The following is a 17,820-nucleotide window of genomic DNA, read 5'->3' on the forward strand; positions in this document are numbered from 1 at the left end:
GTCACACTCACAGAGTGATGGGAAGGTCTAGAACGATGGTCGCGGTGGTGTAGTGGATGAGGTGTCCGCCCAGCGATCAGGAGTTTGTGGGATCGCTCCCTACTCGTGGAGCGTTCTCATTATCTCCTCCATAGACACCAAGTACTGGTTCTTCCCAGGAAACGGACTCGAAAATGTCCATATCTGCCTATAATGTTCTAAAGGGCGCATGGCAGTATACATAGATAGATAAATGACGATTAGGACAAATCTTTCTAAAATGTATTATTCATTGTCCTCAGGATTTTGCAAGTTTTTTTTATCACTGTAAGACTGTCGCAAAATATTCACAACTTTATTTTGTGTTGTTTTGTCAAACATTTGATTTAAAGTAGGAAGTTAAAATCTGTTGAGTGTTCGATAAATGGCTGGACACATTATGGCATTATCCAAAGGTTGATGCAAGAAGAAATAGTAACTAAGTCCAATCGAAAAGGTACTCAATGACGGTTATAGAAACAACCAAATGGAAGGTGTTTTGTATTACTATGCATAAACAAAACTCAAAACAATTTCATTTAAAATAGAATTTATTAAATACTTATACAGTGATTGGATTGGTCCACATAATGTATATAATTAGTTAAAATTTTGATAATTTAACAACTTACTAATTAACACATTTAAGTAGATGAAAAGTATGTAACCAATTAGTTTTCAGTACTGTAATCAAAATGAGTATACCTTATACAGCCAACCATCATAAACACATTTTATCATAAATATGAACGTTCAATTATGAAGCACTTTGGACAAATTAAATATTGCACAATAAACAAAATAACTCTCACAATTAATTAACATTTTCTGAACAATTTGTGTTAAAAGCATCAGGCATATAGTTTTAAACCATACCCAATGGAGAAGAACCCAATAAGATCGTGATCTTTCGTTCTAATCCTTTTTTGGAATAACATGACTCAGTTGTAACTGTATATGTTATCGAATGTTTACAATGTTTGTTCATTAAATAAAATATTTTAAAACTAAACCGTGCAAAATCATTCAACAATAGTTTTTCTAATGAAGAGAATAATATTCTAAAACCCAGATTTTAACGACTATTGTTTTGGTAACAAGTGATAACAGGGGAACAATACCTTATTATGCTAACAGAGGCTGAGAGACACTGTCAAGATGTATCAATACATTATAAGAATAGTTAAACTAGATAAATGAAGTTAATACCTGATTGTGCATTTGAAACAATTAACCCAAAATTAAATTTCTATTACTATCTCATCTCATTTGGTTAAACAGATGTATTGTAGTTATTTCCATAATGTCATTAAATAAAAGTAGAACTGACTATTAAGTATGAATTTATACACATCAAAATAATTCACACATGCACTAGACTTCAGAAATATTGACTGCAATTCACAAAGCATTGATATTTTGCAGAATTTCTCACAAAATGTCAAAAGTAATGACGTTTGAAAAGAGCTTTGATATAATTTTAATACTACACAATACATTGGAGCATCTCTACATAAGTATTATGATCACAAGACTAGAAATCTTTAGAACTGCAACAACTTCTGCATAAATGAATCCACTTAAATGTGAACAGACGACTCTTCCTTTAAAACGGGTCATTGAATAAATCCATGTTGATATTCACACAATATTTGAAAAACAATTAGATGTTTGCAGCACAAAACATCAAAAGCTATCACAATTTTCGAATGCATTAGATTTAAAAGCTGCAACGAAAAAAAATTTGGCAATAGGTCGTACAAAATTATTCCTTTCTTATGAAAAACATTTTATCATTAATATGCTCAAAAACACTTGGTACAAACCAAATAATAGTATCATCTACACATGCATTGTTGAATCAAGTAGTGTTACCACTTTAATACACAGTATCAAATACAGAAATGATGCAAACAAATTAACACTAAGAAATAAGATGTTAATTAGATACAATTTCCTCACATTCCTTTCAATTAACTACTTTGTCCCTTGTTCTTAGAGAACTGGGCATAATGCCTGAGTGGACACTGTCCCCCTGTGCAGTCTCCTTAGACTAAACATTCCTTCTGGACTTTCATTTAACCCTTTCAGTGCGGGAACTGAATTTTGAAGGCCTTTGCAAACAGTTTGGATCCAGATGAGACGCCACAGAACGTGGCGTCTCATCAGGATCCAAACTGTTTGCTATTATGATAGTATTCTTTGAAACAAATCAAAGAAAATGCTAATTTAAGAAATTCAGCAGACGACATTTTAGCAGAAGACAAATTTCCCAGCATTCAAAAGGTTAAGTAAGACCTCCTTGAAATAAAAGAATACCATAAAAGATGAAAGTGTCGTACCGCATTAGCCTGTGCACAGGGTAATCAGGGATGACACTTAACGCATGAATTAATCCCAGTTTTCCCAGGACATGGCTCATATATAGGCTGCTGCATTAAGTCAATAATTTGTATAATTTGCTATCCCTCCAGTGACCCTTTCACGTCTTTCATCAACATTGCGCCTATCACCATTTTCTCACAATTGGTTGTAAGTTTAGCAGCCCCGTTTTTAGTATCCACGGAAATGAGCACCAGAGTTTGAGTTGCCAGGGTCCGAGCAGCGAATAAGAATTTATTTTCTTCTGCAGACGGCACTTGTAGAACATTGGCAACTTTAAGAACTGCTGTGACTATTGACTTCATGTCACTTTTATCTGCGGGAAGTTTCACTTTTGTTGAGTTCTCATTCATTCCAGCCAGTTTACCTGAAAGACATTATTACGGGCATAATGTGATTATATAACAACAACAACAACAAAATTAAGCTACAAATAAGCTTCTAGCCTCAAGCAAATGATCAAGCAAATGGTAATTCTTCAGGTATTCAGGTTTACATGTACACCTGCAAAAAACAGCAACATTATTTCGAGCATAATTATTTCAATATAAAATACATGTGAAAATAAAACAAGAGGGCCAAGATGGCCCTAGTTTGCTCACCTGGGAGGACTCAATTCATTTAATCTTTACCAAATGTAAAACTTGACCTAGATATTGTCCAGACAAACATCCTGGTCAAGTTTCATCATTATTCAACCAAAACTCTGGCGTATGGAGTGTTTTTGTTTTTGTGAGATTTTACCTGGTGACCTATATTTTGAGTTGACCAAACATCAAACTTTGCTTACAGAAATATATGTATTGACCAAGATTCATAAAATCTGAAACAAAATTGTGACCTCTAGAGTGTTTACAAGGATTTTGTATCATATAATGAACATTTGGACAATCTAAGGGCACTAATTATGGCATTAATTATGTGATTTTGCTCGTTATCAAACTTGACCTAGATCTTTCAGCAACTTTCATTAAGAATGCTTGAGAAGTGTGAATGCTAGAGTGTTTACAAATCAAATGTGGATGAACAGACAGCGGACAAAGACCAATTCTAAAACCTCACCCGAGCAGTCAGGTGAGCTAAAAAGTGTGTTTCACCGATCTGAGCCATTTTCCAACTTGTCCGAGAAATCAATAAAACCAATGTATTGACTAAGTTTCACGATGATTAGGCAAAAAATTAGACTTCTATAGGGTTCGATCACAAGGTTTCTCTCTAGTAACATAAGGAAAACTGCACCCCCCCCCCTGGCGGCCATGTTTTTTTAACGGATCGGGACCATTTGCGAACTCATCTGAGATATATATAAAACCAATCATTTCACCAAGTTTCATGATGATTGGGCAAACAATGTGACTTCTGGAGTGTTCACAAGCCTTTTAACTATATAAATACAAGGAAAACTGCCCGTCCCCCTGGCAACCATATTTTTAAACGGACCGGAACCATTTTCGAACTCAACTCTCATATCAAGGAAACAAATGTTCTGACCAAATTTAATGAAAATTGGGCCAAAAATGTGACTTCTAGAGTGTTCACATGTTTTCACTATATACATATAGTCTATATAGAGCTAAATGCCCGGCCAACTGGTGGCCATGTTTTTTCACTGATCTGGACCATTTTTGAACTCGTTCAATAAAACCAATATTTTGTCCCACTTTCATGATGATTGGGCAAAAATTGTGACTTCTAGTGTGTTTACAAGGTTTCTCTATAGCCAAATAAGGAAAACTGCCCCGCCTACTGGCGGCAATGTTTTTGAACGGACCAGAAACACTTTTGAACTCAACCAACATATCATTAAGACAAACATTTTGACAAAGTTACATGAAGATTGGTCATGAAATGTGACTTCTACAGTGTTTGCAAGGTTTTTCTCTAGTTTTTGACCCAGCATGACCCAGTTTCCAACCCCATTGAGATATCATTGGGACAAAGCTTCTGACCCAGTTTCATGAAGATCGGAAAAGAAATGTGCCTTCTAGAAAATACACTGCATTATTATGAAAACATTTACATACCAAGGGGAGTAACTACTGTAAACTTAAATGCAAAATTTAGAAGAGTTGTCTTGCTAGTTACATGACCTTAATTCATGATGGTTTACAAGCCTTTTTACTATATAAATATAAGGAAAACTGCCCGTCCCCCTGGCAACTATGTTTTTCAATGGACCAGAACCATTTTCGAACTTAACTCTCATTTCAAGGAAACAAATGTTCTGACCAAATTTCATGAAAATTGGGCAAAAAATGTGACTTCTAGAGTGTTCACATGTTTTCACTATATACATATAGAGCAAAATGCCCTGCCCAATGGTGGCCATGTTTTTTCACTTATCTGGACCATTTTCGTACTCGTCTGGGAAATCAATAAAAACAAAGTTTTGACCAACTTTCATGATGATTGGGCAAAAATTGTGACTTCTAGAGTGTTTACAAGGTTTCTCTGTAGCCAAATAAGGAAAACTGCCCCGCCCACTGGCGGCCATGTTTTTCAACGGACCGGAACCACTTTTGAACTCAACCAACATATCATTAAGACAAACATTTTGACAAAGTTACATGAAGATTGGGCATGAAATGTGACTTCTACAGTGTTTACAAGTTTTTTCCTTTTTTTGACCTAGTGACCGAATTTTTGACCCGGCACGACCTAGTTTAGAACTGGACCGAGATTTCATTATGACAAAGCTTCTGACCAAGTTTCATGAAGATCAGACAATAAATGTGGCTTCTAGAATGTTTACGAACAAATGTGGACGGACGGACAGACGACGGACAAAGACCGGTCACAAAAGCTCACCTGAGCAATCAGGTGAGCCAAAAAAAGGTTATTACGGGCATGTGATGTGAATCCTGAAAGTCACAGGCATAATTGATTCCATTTACAATTTAAAAGCGGATGGTGCATTAAACAATTTTTTTTATAAATCCCATTGTCATTTAAAGATATGTTTTCAAGGAACTGTTTGTACACGGTATAACAATATGACAGGTCAGCTTCAGCTGATCCAGTTAAAACTGATTTAGGAATATTAAATAATGTGGGGCCAGGGCACATAATCACCAAACAATTCTTTGACTGAAGTTAAAAGAACAGACTTTGAACCAATACATTTTACTTCAGACTTTGAATTGATGTGTGCTATCAATGGAGCTTATGTCCTCAGCACACTGTTCTAAATGAACAGTGATGAAATTTGAAGTGTCAAATGCCAAGTTTTACTAAATAAGAAAGAATCTTTTTAAACATTATAATTTCAAGAATATTCTTCATTGTACGACTTATTAAGTCAAATAATTAGTTGGTTTATGAAGGCCTAGATGTAATAACTGAAATCACAATTTTCATTTAAAGATATGTTTCTAATGAACTGTCAACACTATTATAAAAATATGACATTTCAAGTATCCAGACAATTGCTTCCACGGACAATCACTCTTTTGCTGATTTTGAACAGGGCGGACGTTCGCTCCTACTTTGTTTTGACAACCTGCACAGTCGCTCCTACATTATTTTGACAACCTGGACGATCGCTCCTACATTATTTTGACAACCCGGACAGTCGCTCCTACATTATTTTGACAACCTGGACGATCGCTCCTACATCATTTTGACAACCTTGACAATCGCTCCTACATTATTTTGACAACCCGGACAGTTGCTCTTACATTATTTTGACAACCCAGACAGTCGCTCCTACATTATTTTGACAACCCGTACAGTCGCTCCTACATTATTTTGACAACCTGGACAGTCGTTCCTACATTATTTTGACAACCCGTACAGTCGCTCCTACATTATTTTGACAACCTGCACAGTCGCTCCTACATTATTTTGACAACCTGGACGATCGCTCCTACATTATTTTGACAACCTGGACGATCGCTCCAACATTATTTTGACAACCCGGACAGTTGCTCCTACATTATTTTGACAACCTGGACGATCGCTCCTACATTATTTTGACAACCCGTACAGTCGCTCCTACATTATTTTGACAACCCGTACAGTCGCTCCTACATTATTTTGACAACCTGGACGATCGCTCCTACATTATTTTGACAACCTGGACGATCGCTCCAACATTATTTTGACAACCCGGACAGTTGCTCCTACATTATTTTGACAACCTGGACGATCGCTCCTACATTATTTTGACAACCCGTACAGTCGCTCCTACATTATTTTGACAACCCGTACAGTCGCTCCTACATTATTTTGACAACCTGGACGATCGCTCCTACATTATTTTGACAACCTGGACGATCGCTCCTACATTATTTTGACAACCCGGACAATCGCTCCTACATTATTTTGACAACCTGGACAATCGCTCCTACATTATTTTGACAACCCGGACAGTCGCTCCTACATTATTTTGACAACCCGGACAGTCGCTCCTACATTATTTTGACAACCCGGACAGTTGCTCCTACATTATTTTGACAACCTGGACAGTTGCTCCTACATTATTTTGACAACCTGGACAGTCACTGCTACATTATTTTGACAACCCGGACAGTCGCTCCGACATTATTTTGACAACCCGGACAGTCGCTCCAACATTCTTATAACACCACGGCCATTGGTTCATACAATTAGATACAATTCTTCAGAGTGTTGGGCATAATATTCGTCTCGGGAACTAGAATGTGTTGTGAATAATCATTATTGACTTGTATGCATCCAGCTGTGTGTATAAATATACATAAAGGTTTCTTTTCGTTTTAATGTGTTTTGTTTTGCATATTTTATTGTGTTTATATGTATATAAATGTTAATACATGTATTTGCATATTTCCTTTCTATACATCCATGTGCATAATATCATAAATACAAGTTAATTAAAGACCAACATTTCCATTTCTCCTGCCGTTTTGATATTTTATTCGCTTCGCAAAATCGTCACTTATTCCAATAAATATAATTTACGAAATAATGTCTCTGATAGGAATTACGTACGAACAATTGTCCAGGTTGTCAAAATAATGTAGTAGCGATTGTTCAGGTTGTCAAAATATTGTAGGAGTGACTCTCCGGGTTGTCAAAATATTGTAGGAGTGATTGTCCAGGTTGTCAAAATAATGTAGTAGCGATTGTCCGAGTTGTCAAAATAATGTAGGAGCAACTGTCTCCACCTTGTCAAAATAAGCGTGGGAGCGATTGCCCGTGGGAGCGATTGTCCAGGATTCAACATTTTAGCTTAGACTGACTTACTCCTGCAAAAACAGACTAAAGAATATTCCAGAAAGTGAGCCCAGATGTCATTACTCAACCCCCCCCCCCCCCCCATTCTCACCCTGCTCTTTAATGAACTCCTTCTCATGCATGTTGTATGGCTGCAAGATCTCCCCCACAGGTGCCGTGATCTTGACATTGTATTTCTTCTCCTCGGTGATGACCTCGAAGGTCGCTGGCTGGGTTGTATCGTTAAAGTTCACACCCATCAGCACTGATGTGGAATTCTTGGTGGCTAAGGCAGCTGTACGGAAAGATGAGATTCAATAGGCTTTCTTTAAGACTGTACCAGGAATTTTATACATGCAATGTGACTGTATATTTCATAAGTTAGTCCCTGGCTATGGCACACCTTGGAAGATAAGAAAGGATCTCAATGCCTGATTTTGTTGACAAAATATCATTGCCTGATTTTGTTGAAAAGATTCTATTGCCTGATTTTACTGACAAGATTTTATTGCCTGATTTTACTGACAAGATTTCATTGCCTGATTTTGTTGACAAGATTTCATTGCCTGATTTTACTGACAAGATTTCATTGCCTAATTTTGTTGACAAGATTTCATTGCCTGATTTTATTGACAAGATTTCTTTGCCTGATTTTGTTCACAAGATTTCATTGCCTGATTTTGTTGACAAGATTTCATTGCCTGATTTTGTTCACAAGATTTCATTGCCTGATTTTGTTCACAAGATTTCATTGCCTGATTTGGTTGACCCCTTTATCACTCAAATACGCACTTTAAAGAATTAAGAAAAGTCCCTTAGAAAAATCTTATTTAATTTGAGACCAATCTTACAACATTCAAACTGTAAAGATTTCATTTCATACTCAAAGTAAACATCATAAAACCTGAACAGCCTGCATATTACTCACAGGCTGTTCATGTTTTATGCTGTTTGCATAGAGCCATTTTCACTTTTCTTCCGAGGGGGAAAAGGTTAAGATTAAACCTGGAATTTTTTACTCGGTAAATTTTTACAAACAGTATGCCGTGTAAAATAGTAAAAATTACAGAACAAAGTCCATTCCTACAGGGCTGAAAAGTAACTGAACATGATCACAACCCAGTATAATTGCTGAAAGCACTGTGCTTAAAATCCTTAAAATCAGAATTGAAGCAAGCAAAATCAAAAGCCTTACCAATTTCAGGGAAGTCTTGTACCTCCATATCAGGTTGGATTTTCTGAAGAAAAAGTTTCAAACTTCAATATTCATAATTAAAACACTATCCTTAAAAGTAGTGCCTAAAACACTTGAGCCTAAGCTACATGTATGTATGGAAGTGTACTTATGATTCCCCCCCCCCAAAAAAAAAAACAACACCAAGTACTGGTTCTACTATGGAAACAAACTTGCGAGTGTCTAAATCAGCCTTAGGCTTTCAATGCAATCAAGCAAAAGGAGTTTTAAGGAATTTTCTTTTTGAAGGGAGTAAATATACATGTAGCTTCTAATCCATTAGTGTTTTTTAATCTGAATACCTAGTCTAAGTTCTCCACTATTCACGATTTGCAGTAACCCTAAGTGTCTGCATTATCCATATACATATAACAACTCTAAGTACTCATGTACTCACCTTCTGTCCTATCCTGATATTGGACACTATACTTTCACTGCTGTTAGTGAACGTGAGCTCAATGGAGACCATTTTTGGAGTGAATATGGATATTGTTCGGGTGAATTTGTATGTGATGCCCAGGCCATCGCCTGACAATTTATTCAATAACTCGTACGTCTTTCCCTGGACTTGTGGTGTGAACTAGAAAAATGAAAGATAAACTAAGATTTGTTTACGCTTAAAGCACTGTAAAAAGCTTTCGTAGCTGTTTATTTATCAATTGATTACATCAATATTTTTTTTGATTATATAATAGAAAAGCAATCTAAGCAATTAAAAGGCTTTACAAACAACTTTTATCTAAAAAAAAATGTGATGAATTACTATGAAGTAAAAGCTTAAGTGACATATATTCTGATAAGTTGTAAAAAATTTTATGTACAAAGAGGTTGCACAAAAATTACACTAAAAATGTGTGAAAATAATTCCAAAATCAGAGACAAGGAAGCCAAGGCTTTCAGTGTGCCAAAGTTAAAAACAAGAGCACCGCCTTGCGGGTGCAGACCGCTCATCTATTTTCTTTTTAAAGGTGAAGGGACTCTCATTTTCAATCACAAAGGAGGGAGGAGTGGAGTGAAGAGGGGTGTATAGTGTGGGGTTGTGGACATTTATTACATTATCTTCCAAAAAAGCGAAAAAAAAAAAAAAAAAAAAAAAAAATCCGGGGGGGGGGGGGGGTTGGGGGGGGGCGATGGGGGGGGGGTTTGGGTGCGATGGTTGGACGGTATTTCAAACATAACCATTTTTAAAAAAAAAATGGGGGGGGGTATAGTGTGAGGGTGTGGTGGTAATTTGTGAGATGATCTTAAAAAAAAAAAAAAAAAAAAAAAAAAAAAAAAAAAATTAGGGGGGGGGGTGGGGTGGGGTGGGGGGGGGGGGGGTATAGTGTGAGGGTGTGGTGGTCATTTGTGAGATGATCTTAAAAAAAAAAAAAAAAAAAAAAAAAAAAAAAATAGGGGGGGGGGAGGGGGGGGAGGGGGGGAGGGGGGGGAGGGGACGGCACGGGGGATGGTTTGGGTGGAGTCTATTGTGGTATGTCAGGTAAGAGTAGTTTCATCAAAGTATCAATCAAATCTAATCATAAATAAAGAAGTTATGGCAATTTTAGCAAAATTTAATAATTTGACCTTGAGAGTCAAGGTCATTCAAAGGTCAAAGTAAAATTAAAGTTGCCAGGTACAGTAACCTCATGATAGCATGTAAGTATTTGAAGTTTGAAAGCAATAGCCTTGATACTTAAGAAGTAAAGTGGATCGAAACACAAAATTTAACCATATATTAAAAGTTACTAAGTCAAAAAAGGGCCATAATTCCGTAACAATGACAACCAGAGTTATGCAACTTGTCCTTTTACTGTACCCTTATGATAGTTTGTGAGTGTTCCAAGTATGAAAGCAATATCTATGATACTTTAGGGGTAAAGTGGACCAAAACATAAATCTTAACCAAATTTTCAATTTTCTAAGTATAAAGGGCCCATAATTCCGTTCAAATGCCAGTCAGAGTTACATAACTTTGCCTGCACGGTCCCCTTATGATAGTTCATAAATCTTGCAAGTATGAAAGCAATAGCTTTGATACTGTAGGAATAAAGTGGACCTAAACACAAAACTTAATCAAATTTTCAATTTTCTAAGTATAAAAAGGGCACATAATTCTGTCAAAATGCCAGTCAGAGTTACATTACTTTGCCTGCACAGTCCCCTTATGATAGTTAGTAAGTGTTGCAAGTATGAAAGCAATAGCTTTAATGCTTAAGGAATAAAATGGACCTAAACACAAAACTTAACCAAAATTGTCAATTTTCTAAGTATAAAAAGGGCACATAATTCTGTCAAAATGCATGCCAGAGTTATCTAAATTTGCCTGCCCAGTCCCCTCATGATAGTAAGTAAGTGTACCAAGTTTGAATGCAATAGCATTGATACTTACTGAGAAAAGTGGAACTAAACGCAAAACTTAACCAAAATTTTCAATTTTTTAAGTATAAAAAGGGCACATAATTCTGTCAAAATGCACGCCAGAGTTATCTAACTTTGCCTGCCCAGTCCCCTCATGATAGTAAGTAAGTGTACCAAGTTTGAATGCAATAGCATTGATACTTTCTGAGAAAAGTGGACCTAAACGCAAAACTTAACCGGACGCCGACGCCAACGCCAACGCCAACGCCAACGCCAACGCCGACGCCGAGGTGATGACAATAGCTCATAATTTTTTTTCAAAAAATAGATGAGCTAAAAAAGTATATCAACGACAATTTTGGGGGTTTACATTTTTACTTATTTGTCTTTTTTTTACCATTTTAACCTTGACATACATAACCAGTGTGTTGACAGCACCTTTTATCGCATAAGCAAATCACAAAAAGCTCTCCAGAAATTAAATATAAACTTCAAATAATATTAGGCTATAAAATCACATAATGAAACTCACCATTTGCGCTGAAGGTGTTGCTGCCTTAGGCTTGGACGTCTGGTCAAGACTTAGGGCACTCATTGGGGTCAAAAGGTCACCAGCCCCTGACCCTGGCATTGCACTCGAGGTCATCGGTGGTAGCACTGAAAATACATGAGACCGTACAGAGATATGATTAGAAAGCAGTCAGCAGAATCAGCAGTAAAGCATGGCAGTCTTGACTTTGTATACGAGCCTTGCTCTTTTAAAAATTGAGCTCAGTGCATGAGCATAAAGTGTTGCTCCAGATTAGCCTGCGCAGTCAGCACAGGCTTCATCACCAAACCTCAGATACTGATGAGCAGCAAACAGCATAAAACCTGAACAGACTGTGAGTTACTCGCAGGCTGTTCTGGTTTTATGCTGTTTGCACATAGCAATTTTCACTTTGATTCTGAGTGGGAAAGGGTTAAACAAACAATAACATAAAAGCAGAAAGTGTTGTCCCTGAAAGCCTACGCGGACTGTCCCTGAAAGCCTACGCGGACTGTCCCTGAAAGCCTACGCGGACTGCTCATTACACTCATGTATTAAGCCCAGTTTTCCCAGAATGCTGCACATATGGCATGAGATTACTAACATGTCTATGGCTCTCCAACATTAACCTTCTATGACCATTATTCATTATTACATTAAAGTAACAATATTAACAAAATAACAGTTGTATTACAACAACTGCAATACTTGTTAAGATTTCTCACAGTAATTTTTTTTTTTAACTTTCATTATTGTATACAAAACACACAGTATTATGACAATAGACCCTTTTAACATTACAGATAGTAACTAAAATAGCAGTAAGTGCCCATCATGAAGTACTGGTGTATTCCTCAATGATTCCATTAACAATAACGCTTATCTGCTATAACCATTATTATATTCATTTGCACATCGTTTGATTTAAGAAAAAATAAATTTTACATACAAAATTTTCCTTGCTTCAATATTAGTCATACCAAGAGAATAATTTCAATGATTTACACTTAAAATAATAATGTTTATGAATATTTTTTTGAGTTCTTATAAAAATACTACAGGATTGATGTTCGACTAGATGTTTGACTTGGTCTTGATCGATGAGGTACTCAGATGGTTTGCCACCATGTTAACTCGATAAGAAAACCAACTGCTGTCTCACAAAAGGCACAAAACACATAAGGATTAGAGGACGTTTTTTGTATTAGAGAATGAGAGCATCGTTCTGCTTGAGATGATGAGAGCATCTTTTCAATTTAGATGATGAGAGCATCTTTTTGTTTTAGAGGATGAGAGCATCTTTTTGTATTAGAGGATGAGAGCATCTTTTTACTTGAGATGATGAGAGCATCTTTTTGTATTAGAGGATGATAGCATCTTTTTACTTGAGATTATGAGAGCATCTTTGTGTATTAGAGGATGAGGGAATCTTTTTGTAATAGAGGATTAGAGCATCTTTTTACTTGATTGGATGAGAACATATTTTGTTAAAGAGGATTATAGCATCTTCTTTGTTTAGAGGATGAGAGCATCTTTTGCTTGAGAGGAGGAGAGCACCATTTTGTTTTAGAGGATGAGAGCATCTTTTTGCTTGACAGGCTTTGTCATATTGTTTCATCAGTTCTGTTTTCTCACCATCTCCCAAGTCCAGTAACAGGTCAAGATCCTGAGGTTTACTAGGTGGCGACTTCTGTTGGGCCTTCTTCAAGGGCTCCTGCAAAAACAAGTAACAAGCATAATTTGTCTGAAATACCGGGAAGCCTATGCCTGCAAAACAGTACAAGTATGGGGTTAAAATGCTGCTCTCTAAGAAAAAGATAAATACTATCAAAGCATACAATAAAACTGTGAAAGATTAACTAGACTATTCTTAACAAAATGTACTTAACAAACACAAAGCACAAATGGTGATCAGTATTTGTTATCACAAAAACAACAAGACTTTTGCCAAGCAATATATGTCCTCTACCAGCTCCACCAATGACAGAAATTCCACAATTGTCAGAATTTATTTAGTTTTTATTTTTTTATTTGTTGCCATAGCAATCAGAATGTTAAACGTAGGAACAAAATGAAATGATGTGCATAATGTCCATATTGCCATCTATCAATGTTTCAAGTTTCATGAAAAAATATGAAGAACTTTTAAAATTATCGCAGGATCCAGAAAAGTGTGACGCACAGACAGACAGACAGACTGACAGACAGAGCGCAAACCATAAGTCCCCTCCAGTGAAATCGGTAGGGGACAACAACACATATTTCCCAACTTCAGTAAAAACAAACCAATTTTTGCAATCCAAAGCAACCCAGCCTCATTCCCAATCTGCAAAAAACACACTGCATTTAATTCAGGGGCGTGATTTATGAACCACCTCAGGGAAGGAAAATACACTACCCCTCCCCCTCTTTAAAGGGTTCAACTTAACTCTTCATTTGTATATAGATCCTGCACACTTAATAATTACTTTTAACATAACTTTGACATTGAAAGAGAGGAAATCAGCTGAAAGGAGGAAAAATTACACCCCTATGATAATAACCAACCTGTTTGGGTTTTTTCTTGACTTCTGGTTCACTTTCAGAGGTCGACTCCTCAGAGCTTTCTTCATCTGAATCCTCAGTGCCGCTGTTACTTTTCACAGCAGGCCTCGTCACTGCCACTTTCTGAGTGGGCTTTTTCTGTGGAGTTGACTGAAAAGATGATACTGATAAGTTGACTGAAAAGATGACATTAATGAGCTGACTGAAAAGATAATACTGATAGTTGACTTAAAAGATGACACTGATAGTTGACTGAAAAGATGACATGTATGAGTTGACTGAAAAGATGATACTGATAGTTGACTTAAAAGATGACACTGATAGTTGACTGAAAAGAAAACACATATGAGTTGACTGGAAAGATGACACTGATGAGTTGACTGATAAGATTACAATTATGAGTTGACTGAAAAGATGACACTGATCATTTAACTGAAAAGATGACACTTATGAGTTGACTTTAAAGATGATACTGATCAGTTGACTGAAAAGATGAAACTGATGCATTGACTGAAAAGATGACACTTATGAGTTGACTGAATATATGATAATTATGAGTTAACTGAAAAGATGACATGGATGAGATGACTGAAAAGATGACACTTATGAGTTGACTGAAAAGATGAAACTGATGAATTGACTTTAAAGATGATACTGATGAGTTGACTGAAAAGATGACACTGATGAGTTGACTGAAAAGATGACACTTATGAGTTGACTGAAAAGATGACACTGATGAGTTGACTGAAAAGATGACACTGATGAGTAGACTGAAAAGATGACACTGATGAGTTGACTGAAAAGATGACAATTATGAGTAGACTGAAAAGATGACACTGATGAGTCGACTGAAAAGATGACATTGATAAGCTTACTGAAAAGATGACACTGATGATTTGACTGAAAAGATTACAATAATTGGTTGACTGAAAAGATGACACTGATGGGTTGACTGAAAAGATGATACTGATAAGTTTACTGAAACAAGAGCACCGCATAACGGGAGGTCACAGTGACAATGACCTTTGACCTAGTGACCCCAAAATGGGTGTGATGTGTAGAACTCATCAAGGTGCATCTACATATGAAGTTTCAAAGTTGTAGGTGGAAGCACTTTGATTTTAGAGCCAATGTAAAGGTTTTAGCACGACGCGGACGGCGGACGACGAGCTGGCAATCACAATACCTCGGGTTTTCTCCAAAAACAGCTGAGCAAAAAATGACACTGATAAGTTGACTGATAAGTTGACTGAAAAGATGACACTGATAAGTTGACTGAAAAAATGACACTGATGAGTTGACTGAATAAATGATAGACATAAATAAAAGCACAAAATAATCAGATTTACAATGACCTCAAAATCGACTCTGGACGGCTAAAATCCGGATATCTGGATAATTGACACCCCTGCATTTAAGCCCCTCTAAAACAATTTACCCCGTATAATGTGAAGTTTGGTGAAGATTCAGTGGAATATGAATAAGATAAGAGATCCGAAATGGAAAATTTTGCATTTTTGGGTAACCCTTTCCCACTTAAATGCAAAGTGAAAATGGCTATATGCAAACAGCATAAAACCAGAACAGCCTACGAGCAACTTGCAGTCTGTTCAGATTTTATGCTGTTTGCTGCTCATCAGTATCTATGGGTTGGAAATGAAGCCTTTAAAACTTGAATCTACTAAGAAAGGTCTTGAATTAAATATAACTTTCTAAGAGACTACAAATGCGTCAAAATACGTATTTAAGGGGTAAAGGGTTGAACAAATGGCAATAACTCTGACGTGTAGGTGCAATTAGACTGGTCATCATTATCGATTGCAGCCACTAATTAGTTTTTTATCTCCCTTTACCTTGTCATCACTGTCCTCAGAGGAATCTGTGACGTCATCAGAAGAATCTTCTTCCGTATCCTCACTGTCCGAGTCGCTCTCTGCTTCACTCCCTGTCTTATCCTCATCTGAATCATCACCTGAGTCTTCCTCATCATCACTGTCTTCGTCTGAACTCTCTGTTACTCAAGTAAGATTTTATGTTATAGACAAATTTATTCTTAGACACAAAAGACTGACATTTCATATATGAAACTTTTACTTCCTGTCATAAGCCTCTTCTTCTGAACTCTCTGTTACATCGAGTTAGATTTTATATAATGAAAAAGTTTACTCCTACACAAATGAGCGCCATTTTTTGCATAAAACATTGACTTGTAGTTTTCGAAGAACCATTAAAAAATGCATGGATATGATGCAGATTTGTAAACTATTGCTAAACATTTCTTGTATTTTTAGATTGTCATTACTTGGTAGAACACGTCAAAAAGACCAAAAGACAAGCTGAATATTCATGGTAATACATGTTGAAGGCTTATTGTATGCGTCTTCAGTAGCAAAGGTTGACACACAAATAAGGGTTTAAGTCAAAACTGAGAATATCACAAACATGTTAAACCCTTACGCAGACTCTCAATAACAATCATATATTTCGTGTGTAGCCTGCGACATAAAAATCTCAGACACATACATGGAATGTACATTGGAAATATAATCCCATCTGTTTTGAGCATATGGTAAAAAAAAAAGATGTTATGTTTTCACTTACCATCTGCGCCGGAGGTCTCAGAGCTCGAATAGAACGCCTTCTCCTTCTTTGGTTTGCCTTTCTTTGTCAGCGGCGTCTTCTCGGTCCAGGGCATGACCACCTCGACATTCCTCACTGCTGGGTCAGGGGCCACTTCTGGCCATTCAGGGAGCTGCTGGTACCCGGTTGCTCTGCTATTGATCATGTGAGAAAGGGTACCGAGCTGGTACTGATCGCGGTCTGAAAACAGAGATGTGAGACAGGGATCCAAGCTGGTATTGGTCATGATCTGAAAACAGGGGCATCTTGCAGAAAAAAGCTAAGATTAGAATGAATGCAGGTCATTCACTGGTGCTTATAATGATCATAAAACAGAGGCATAATGTAGAAAATGATGACAGTGGGACAGGGTAGCGAGATGAAAATAGAGGCACAATGCACACAAAATTGCTATGATAATAATGTCTGCAGGGTAGAAGACTGGTGCTGGTTATGACCAGGAAATAAATGTGGTACTGGTCATTATATACAATTTTTATTGGATGAAACAAGAAAATCCAAACACAAATATTTTACTCAACAAGGGACAATATTGTCACAAAAGCTGGTTTTCAATCTGAAAAAAGTCTGATAAAGGGAGACAACTCAAACTGAACTGATTGTTTATAATTAACCCCCTTTGTTTCAAAATAAATCTATTTTTAGTTGTGGCGACCCTGACCTTGGAGATATTGACATAATTCTTTCGTGTGACACACCGTCCCATGATGGTGAACAAATGTGCCAAATGATTTTAAAATCTCACAATGAATGACATAGTTATGGCCCGGACAAGCTAATTAATGCCCATTTTTGACCTTTGAACTCAAAGTGTGACCATGACCTTGGAGATAGTGACGTCATTCTTTCGCGTGACACACCTTCTAATGATGGTGAACAAATATGCCAAATGATTTTAAAATCTCACAATGAACGATAAAGTTATGGCCCAGACAAG

The 17,820-nt window shown here is 36.8% G+C and overlaps 1 protein-coding gene across 1 annotated transcript in view; it reads right to left on the bottom strand.

Annotated features, from left to right (window-relative positions):
* Positions 1-551: 551 nt before the first annotated feature.
* The window catches only part of LOC127847648 (AP-3 complex subunit beta-2-like), a 36,534-nt gene continuing 19,265 nt past the window's right edge, over positions 552-17,820 (bottom strand). Inside the window, exons 15-23 of the mRNA XM_052379689.1 lie at positions 16,845-17,063; positions 16,097-16,254; positions 14,247-14,393; positions 13,335-13,413; positions 11,703-11,827; positions 9,228-9,410; positions 8,792-8,834; positions 7,709-7,891; positions 552-2,767 (exon numbers count right to left, since the gene is read on the bottom strand). Of these exons, the coding sequence (XP_052235649.1) occupies positions 2,481-2,767; positions 7,709-7,891; positions 8,792-8,834; positions 9,228-9,410; positions 11,703-11,827; positions 13,335-13,413; positions 14,247-14,393; positions 16,097-16,254; positions 16,845-17,063 (1,424 nt within the window). The 3' untranslated portion in view covers positions 552-2,480. The remainder of the gene's footprint in view (positions 2,768-7,708; positions 7,892-8,791; positions 8,835-9,227; positions 9,411-11,702; positions 11,828-13,334; positions 13,414-14,246; positions 14,394-16,096; positions 16,255-16,844; positions 17,064-17,820) is intronic.

Source organism: Dreissena polymorpha, chromosome 10 (assembly GCF_020536995.1).
Source record: "Dreissena polymorpha isolate Duluth1 chromosome 10, UMN_Dpol_1.0, whole genome shotgun sequence".
Lineage (NCBI taxonomy): Eukaryota > Metazoa > Mollusca > Bivalvia > Myida > Dreissenidae > Dreissena > Dreissena polymorpha.